Raw genomic sequence first — 8,416 nt, 5'->3', positions numbered from 1 at the left:
GTGTTTTTAACTTGACATTAAATATTACTCTTTATTATTTAATTACTTTTTCATTTTTTACTCCATAGTAAAAAAAGGAAGAGAAAAAAAAAAAAACGCGACAACATTGAATCCGCAAAAGAAATTCCTCAAACCCAAGATATCCCCCCTTCAGCCACCGCCATGGCCGAAATCGAGCAGTCAGCCCCTCAATCCGAGATCTCAAACACCACCACCGCCGAGAAATACCCCAACGTCTCCTTCAGCATTTGGCCACCGACCGAGCGCACGCGCGACGCCGTGAGGAACCGCCTCGTCGAAACCCTATCGTCCCCCTCCATTCTGTCCAAGCGATACGGCACCGTTTCCTAGAGGCCGGGAAAAATAAGTGATTTTGCCCCTTTCAAACTCACGTGATCTGCACATGTTTCAGATTTCGGTGGATCTTGCCTGAACATAGCCACCGTGCAACAAAATATCGAGTTCGGGTAAAATTTTGCAAAAAAAAAATTGTTTGGGGGGCAAAGCGCAAAATTGATCTTAATTTAGAGGTAAACTGTTTTTTACTCAAAAAAGAATGGGTCTCTCACTAGTAAAGGAAAAGGAATCTATCCTCATTAAAATAAAACTAGAGAGAAAATAGTCCATATATATACATATATATATATATATATATATATATATATATATATATATATATATATTTGTTTTAAGTTGGAAAGATTGTAAAGATACATTTAATCTAAGTAGGAGATCTTTGGTATATACTAATTTCCTTGTTCCATTAAATTTCCTTTACTTTGGAAAAGTAATCCTTCTCTACATAACCTCTTCCCCTACAAACTCTTCCCCTCTCCCCCACCCCACCCCACCTCTTCCCCTACAAACTCTCCCCCTCTCTCCCCACTCCACCCCACCTCTCCTACTCTCTCTCTATATATATCTCTCTCTAACTCTTATATAAACACAACAATAACAACAAAAAGAAAACAAGTAGAAAAAAAGGATAGACTTTTGTTGAAAAGTGAAACACCTATTTTAATTTGTTTGTTTGTTTGTTGGCTTGATAATAATGAGTAACTACATCAAACAAGAACCCTCTGAATCATCATCAGACATGTTTATGAAAAAGAATCGCAGCCGTCAAACAATTTCGTTAATCAGTATCGGTAGCAGTAGCAGCGATTCCGATGAAGATGAGTTTGGTACCCAACTTAACCCGAACAAGAAGCAGAGAGTCGAAGCGGTTCTGCCGGCTGGATTCCTCGATCCTATCCGGCCAGAAAAACCAACCGCCGCCGCGCCGCCTATTACCGCAGGTAATGCTATGGTTCCGGTGAGGGAAGAGATTAATAATGTTTCGGCGGCGGCGGCGGAAAAAGGGAAGCGGGCGGCGGTTACCACTAATACTGCGGCTGTGGTGCGTAACTGTAAGCAGTTCTGGAGAGCCGGAGATTACGAGGGAATCTCTAACGGCGGCGACGTTTCACTTGGTACGCTTACTGACATATTTCTTTCTTGATTTATTAATATTTAATATTTCATGTTTAGTAATTGTTTCAATTTTTTATTTATTTTTCATCATTAAGTGCGTGGTAAATAGTATTAAATCTACTTTATGCACGAAACTAAGAGTGTAAATTAAATAAAATTCTATTCAGATTTATCCAAAGTTATGCGGTTGGTTATATATTAATTAGATTAAATTTATATTTAATAGCTCTTAGCACCACATTAGATCCGATATTAGTCCAATCTCAAGGCAGTAAAAGTATAATTATTTAAATGTAATGACAATTGACAGTGTGTAATATTTTTTTGCAGCTGACATGGATCACGTTAGGGTTCATCCTAGATTCTTGCATTCAAATGCTACCAGTCACAAATGGGCTTTGGGAGGTAAGTAGTTATTTAATTAATTTTTTTTTTATATAGTTATAATAATTTATTTGATTTTTTTTATTTTTAATGTATCCCCTAACTGTGAATTTCTTTTTATTTATTTCAGCTTTTGCTGAGCTTCTAGACAATGCCTTGGACGAGGTACTTGTTTCATTACAGTGGCCTTGACTATATTTTATTTTTGTAATTGTTGTATTTATTTTGTTTCGTATATCAACAAATTTTTGATGTTATATATATATTCATTAAATTAATTTAGGTGTGTAATGGAGCTACCTATGTCAATGTTGATATGGTTATGAAAGCCAATACTAAGATGTTGGTTGTTCAAGGTATTAAATAATCCTTTGTTTTTTTTTTTTTTTTTTTTTTAATTAATTGCCAAATTACAAGTTAATCTTGCAATGTGTTATACTATATTAGTTTAATTCTATTTTTGTGGCTACTAATTAATAATTATGGATATGCAGATAACGGTGGCGGCATGACTCCGGATAAGATGCGGCAGTGCATGTCGCTCGGGTATTCTGCAAAAAGCAAGATGGCAAACACTATTGGTCAATGTACGTCGTCGGTCAACTAACATTCTTTTACGAAGACATCATTCATCTATAATAAATTAATTATAATGACATCAACAAATATTTCGTTTCATTTCGACAGATGGAAATGGTTTCAAGACTAGTAGCATGAGGCTCGGAGCAGACGTGATTGTTTTCTCGCGCTGTCGGGGCAAGTACGGGCTAAGGTACTTTTCTTTTTTTTTTTTTTTTTTTTTTTTTTTCCGATTTTTTAATGACAATCGAAATATGGGGCGATTATATTTATCGATGTTTATATATATTTTTTTGCCTTGTAGCACAACACAAAGCATCGGATTGCTGTCGTTTACGTTCTTGCAGAATACCGGGAAGGAAGATATAATAGTTCCGATTGTGAGTTTAATTTGCTGGTCTATTAACAATTTATTCTTATGGACAAACTGTAAATACGTAAATAATATATATAGGAAAACGTGTTGCACGGATTTATGATGTGGTTTATTTGATTGTTTAGGTCGATTATGAGAAAACGGGAGAAACATGGAACAAGCGTTTGAAATCATCCGACGAATGCTGGCAAAGAAATCTTGAAACCGTCGTGCAATGGTCTCCGTATGATAGCGAAGAAGAACTCGTAGGACAGGTACTATTTCGATTTTCCGAAGTTTGATATATATATTATTATATTACGACTATAGCTTATAACTTCTATTAACTAATTGTATGCTTAATTTTTTGTCTAGTTTAATTTCTTGGAAGATCAAGGAACACGTATCGTAATCTATAATCTCTGGGAGGACGACGAAGGATTACTAGAACTCGATTTCGAGGCCGATCAAAATGTACGTTTTTTCATACTCGAATACTATTTAATTATTTTTCATATTTATAATTTTTATTTTATTTTATTTCAGGACATTCAAACTAGAGCTGGCAACAGAGATGACAAGAAGTTAATGACAATAGCAAATGACCACCCAAGCTCTAGGCGGTTTCTTACTTATCGACACTCGTTGCGGGTACAGATATAATACTCGTTTTTTCTCGTTAATTTGTTTTTCCTTCTTTTATAAACGTCGTTAATTAATTTTTTATTACATGTTTAATTTTTTTTACAGAGCTATGCGTCGATTTTGTACCGTAGGATTCCACCTGGTTTCTCGATCATCTTACGAGGAAAGGAAGTCGAATATCACGACATAGTTGATGATTTGATTCACCCTCAAAAGCATGTTTACAAGCCGGTAGCTTGTGCATCATCCAAAGATCCTAATGTAATTAAAAATATTAATTAGTATTTTTTTACCACCCTCTAATCTTTCGTGCTATACGCAAAAACGGGCCCATAATTATTTAAGTAATTATATATTTTTTAATCTTATATTGTTGCAACAGATGTCTGCAGCTGTAACACTTGGATTTATTAAAGATGCAGGACATCATATTGATGTTCAAGGGTTCAATGTATATCATAAGAACAGACTTATTAGGGTTAGTTTTGTTTCTAACTTTCTACTCTCTTTATTTTTCTTTAATTTTTTCGTAATCAATATAATTTATTTTATTTTATTTTTGTAAAATCAGCCGTTTTGGAGGCTGTGGAACGCCTCGGGAAGTGACGGTCGAGGAGTCATAGGTATTATTTTTACGAGTATTTCGATTTACATTTGTTATATAAAATATAATCATGTGGATTTAAAAAAAACGATAATTACATCGTATATATTTCTCGCTTTACGTATTTTTTTAAGGTGTTTTGGAAGCGAATTTTGTCGAGCCGGCACACGATAAACAGGGATTTGAGCGCACAACTGCGCTTTCTAGACTCGAGGCTAGACTGATACATTTGCAGAAGACTTATTGGTTTGTTCTCCTTTTTTCAATTTATTTTTATTTTTCTTATAATCTAGTGAATATATATAATTTACTGATTTGGAAAAAAAATATATAATTTATTTAACAGGTCTACAAATTGCCACCTGATTGGTTACGCTCAAAGGCGTCACTCAAAGAAGCCCGTTTCCCCCGAGAAAGAAGAAGCATCACCGCCTAATGCTGACGATAAGTCGAACTCCACACATAATACAACGTCGGCCCCGAAATGGAACGGCAAAAAGGGCCAAAAATCATCGCCTGTTGTTAGAGAGAGAAATCGGTTTGAGGCACAGCCAGCTGTAAATCATAACACCTCGTCTTCTTCTTCTCCATTACGAGTGGCGCCTGAATCAATGTTTCCACCACAAGATGCTCAGCCTTCGAACATGCTTGTCAAGGTAATAAACGAAATCGTGTTTTTTGGTTTAATTTTTCAGCTTCTCATGCATTTACTAATTATCTTAATTATTTTTCGGTATGTGAAAAAAAAATAGATAGAAGATGTCAACAAAGCTGGACCTACACCACCGTTTTCTTCACTTACTGAAATGGTTCTTAAGTTGATGGACGAGAATCGAAACTTGAGAAATAGGTATAGTAACTAAACTACTAATGCAATAGGAATCTATATCGGCGTTTTTTTTTTTTTAATAATATATTTTGAGCCCTTGATTTTGTATTTGCAGTTTGACGAATGCATTGCATGATTTGCAAAATGAAGAGGACAAGAACACGGCGCTGAAAAACCAGGTAATTAATTTGATTTTTATCGTGAGATAATGTAATATCTCAATTACACGAGTGGGTTGATTGGTTTATCGTTTCTTTTCCTTTCAATCTATATATCGAGAGGTGATGATGTAAATATTCTCCATTTTCAGCTTCAAGATGCAACGGATATTATGCAACAAATGGATCAAGAACAAGAAAAGTTTGTGACTTCTTTTGAAGAAGAAAGAAATCGACGAGAACAAGCGCAACAACATATGCAAAGAAGATTAAAGGTGTGTGTGTGTGTATATATATATAGCGACAATGTCGATTATCGATGTTAATTTGTGCTCTTGTTAATTCTTTTTTCTTTTTGCAGGAGGCTACTGAAACTATTGAAGGATTACTGAGAAAAGTGAAGATGTTGGAGGCCGGTTTGCATTGACACAGGGCCGGTTTTGACGACAGGCTCCACATGCGATTACTTAAAGACCCTAATTTAAGAACGTCTCGAATTTTATTGCTATTAATTTATAGTTAGATATATTTAATCATCATATTCACCCTTGCGATGCACGGAGGTGTGCGTATATTTCTAATTCATATCGAAAATATGTACATGCATATAACATATATGTATTCATATGACAAATATAAAGCTTGAATTTTTTGGGTTCTTACTATACTAACTCTTGTGCAATAGTATATACAAGGTTCTAAATATCGGTTATCGGGTACGAGGCGGTTAGGGACCGCCACACGATAAATCGGTGCGGTGGTGATTAATCGGAGAAATATCGGAAATAAATCGGTTTTTAGATTTAGTGTAATATATTTCTAAATATTATTTGTTAATACTGAAAACGTATAAAAAAAATTGAACTTGATTCTCTGCTCATCGTTTATATAAAATCTAATCACATAATAAAAGTTTAATATTTAGAACTTGATTCTCTCCTCATCGTTCTAATGTTTTTATTTTTAGGCTAGGTTCTTCTTACGTGGTTGGTGAGTTTGGGTTTGATTGAAAGAGACGATGGGTTGGAATTGAAAACAAAATAAAAATAAAGATAAACACCCTATTTTCCATGTAATAAAAAGTAAAAAAAAAAAATAAAAAAAAAAAAATATTTTTCCGATATATCGCTCGAAGTTTGACCTGATATATCGGTTTGACCCGCCACAAACCACCTCGGACCGCCTCACCGTCAAAAAACTGATTTTCAAAACCGCCACACAAATATTGTAAAGGTTTATGCCCGCCACCGATATGGCGGCCGATATATCGGCCGCCACAACCGGTATCTTGTTACAAATGCGATTAAATTGCGTAAAAACAAACAGAAACACAAAATTCGTTAGTGTCTTTGGTATGAACTGTAGCATCTACATAAATAACTTTTGTATATAATTTAGGGGTTTTTGTGCATAAGTCACTCACCTACCATTTTTATTATTTTAGGTTTATGGGCTATATCTCTTTCACCAATAAGGGCATCCCTTTAATATTTATTATAAATAAAGAAAAAAATTAATATACATGACAAAATTACCGCAACCCTTTACACCCAATCCTTAATTGTAACCCCAATTTAATCAATTTTGACCACAAAAATCAAATTTTGACTTTTATTTTAAAAATACTTTTCTTCTTTCAGAAATTATTTTTTTCCGCCGGTTTCGAGCATTGAATCTTCAATTTTTTTTTTCCGAGTCTGTCTTTTCCGCCGCCGGCTTCTGGCGTTTACTTTTTTTAGTGTTTTTTTTTTACGTCCGCCGCTAAACGTTGACCGTAATTGTGCTGTCATTAACAGTAATTATACTGTCACCGACAGTAAATTAACATAATAATACTGACACTGACAGTACATTAACGTAATTCTATTGCCGTTAACAATACATTTATGTAACTGTATTGTCGTTGACAGTACAATTAGAGTCAACAACAATATTTTTTTTTTTGGTTTTTGTTTTTTTTTGTATTTGAGTTGTTGACAAGTCGACGTAATTATATTACTGTCGTATTACTTTCGTTGACAGTAAAAACCACATCAATATTATTATTTTTTGGGGTTTTTTGCTTTGTTTGAGTTATTGACGGAGTAACGTAATAGTATTATTGTCTATTATTGTAATATTACTATAAACACAATAATATTACTGTGGTTGACTGTAATATTACCGTTGTTACAGTAATATTACTGTCAACCACAATAATATTATTTTTTTTTGGTTTTTTATTATGTTTAACGGTGAACATATTAATATTACTCTATTACACAATAATAATGAATTTTGTTGTGTTAATATTACTGTGCTAGAGATAAATATAACAATATTACTGTGTTAAACTTAGGAGTGAGTTCGGGACGCGATTTCGGGAATTCGGGAATTCCGGGATTGGAATTTCGGGATTCGGGATTCGGGATTTGGGATAGAAATTTTAAATTTCAATCCCGCCGCATACTATTAAATCCCAATATATCGGTATCCCTAAATATAACGGGAATTCGGGATTGGGATCAGGAAATCCCACATTTTGTCTAAAAACTAGGAAATATTGCATTTTTTTCCATTAGTATTATTCTATACACTAAACCAACTTGAATATATTATATACATACTATTGTTCAATTGCACTATTTATTCTTGGAACAAATAAAATTTAAAAATAAATTGAAATGATATATTATATTGTATTTCTCATCTCGACACTATATATAAATTACAAATTGCAATATACCATAAAAAAAGTTAAACAACCATTTTTTTCTTTTCCACACAAAATATAGAACACTCACGGGCACACCACACACCAAAAAAAAAATGAAAAAATGGAAACAATAAAATAATTGTCTACATTATATATATATATATATATATATATATATATATATATATATATATATATATATATATATATATATGTGTGTGTGTGTGTGTGTGTGTGTGTGTGTTTATTAGTTTTTTTTTCTTTTTTTTCCTAATTGAGGATTAAAATATTCCGATTGGGATTGAACCAATTATCGAATCTCAATACCGTATTTGTTCCTAATTTCGATCTCCGTAATCCGGAATTCCCGAAGTTTAAGTACCAAATAGTAAAATTCCGATCGGGATATTAAACTGTAGTATAGTTAATTTTACTGTGTTTAAACATATGTTTAAACCGGGGGGGGGGGGGGGGGCAAGAAGATGTTAAAGAAAAAAAATAAAAAATAAAAAGAAAATTTAAAAAAGCAAATATTAAAAAACCGAAAAAGTCAACACTGGAGACCACCGTTGGCCGCCGCTCAACGCACCAACAGAAAAATCAGGAAGGAAATATTAAAAAAAAAAAAAAAGTTCCATAAAATTGTGTTTTTGGTCAAAATTAAATAATTTATGAAAATTGCAGTCAAATTAAG

At 33.5% G+C, this 8,416-nt stretch overlaps 1 protein-coding gene across 1 annotated transcript; it reads left to right on the top strand.

Moving 5' to 3' along the window:
• Positions 1 to 757: 757 nt before the first annotated feature.
• Positions 758 to 5,698, top strand: LOC105965809 (protein MICRORCHIDIA 7-like). The gene is made up of 19 exons (XM_012990363.2): positions 758 to 1,472; positions 1,804 to 1,878; positions 1,988 to 2,022; positions 2,141 to 2,213; positions 2,352 to 2,444; positions 2,545 to 2,629; positions 2,741 to 2,816; positions 2,938 to 3,066; positions 3,167 to 3,265; positions 3,338 to 3,442; positions 3,542 to 3,697; positions 3,819 to 3,914; positions 4,008 to 4,059; positions 4,175 to 4,286; positions 4,387 to 4,696; positions 4,793 to 4,890; positions 4,985 to 5,048; positions 5,180 to 5,302; positions 5,389 to 5,698. Exons 1-19 carry the CDS (start codon positions 1,052 to 1,054, stop codon positions 5,452 to 5,454), a joined length of 2,268 nt encoding a protein of 755 aa, XP_012845817.2. The 5' UTR covers positions 758 to 1,051; the 3' UTR covers positions 5,455 to 5,698.
• The last annotated feature ends 2,718 nt before the right edge of the window (positions 5,699 to 8,416 follow it).

The sequence above is a fragment of the Erythranthe guttata genome, chromosome 12 (assembly GCF_056151865.1).
Source record: "Erythranthe guttata isolate IM_541 chromosome 12, IM_541, whole genome shotgun sequence".
Lineage (NCBI taxonomy): Eukaryota > Viridiplantae > Streptophyta > Magnoliopsida > Lamiales > Phrymaceae > Erythranthe > Erythranthe guttata.
The sequence above is the reverse complement of the archived record's forward strand: the minus strand, read 5'-3'. Positions and strand labels throughout refer to the sequence as shown.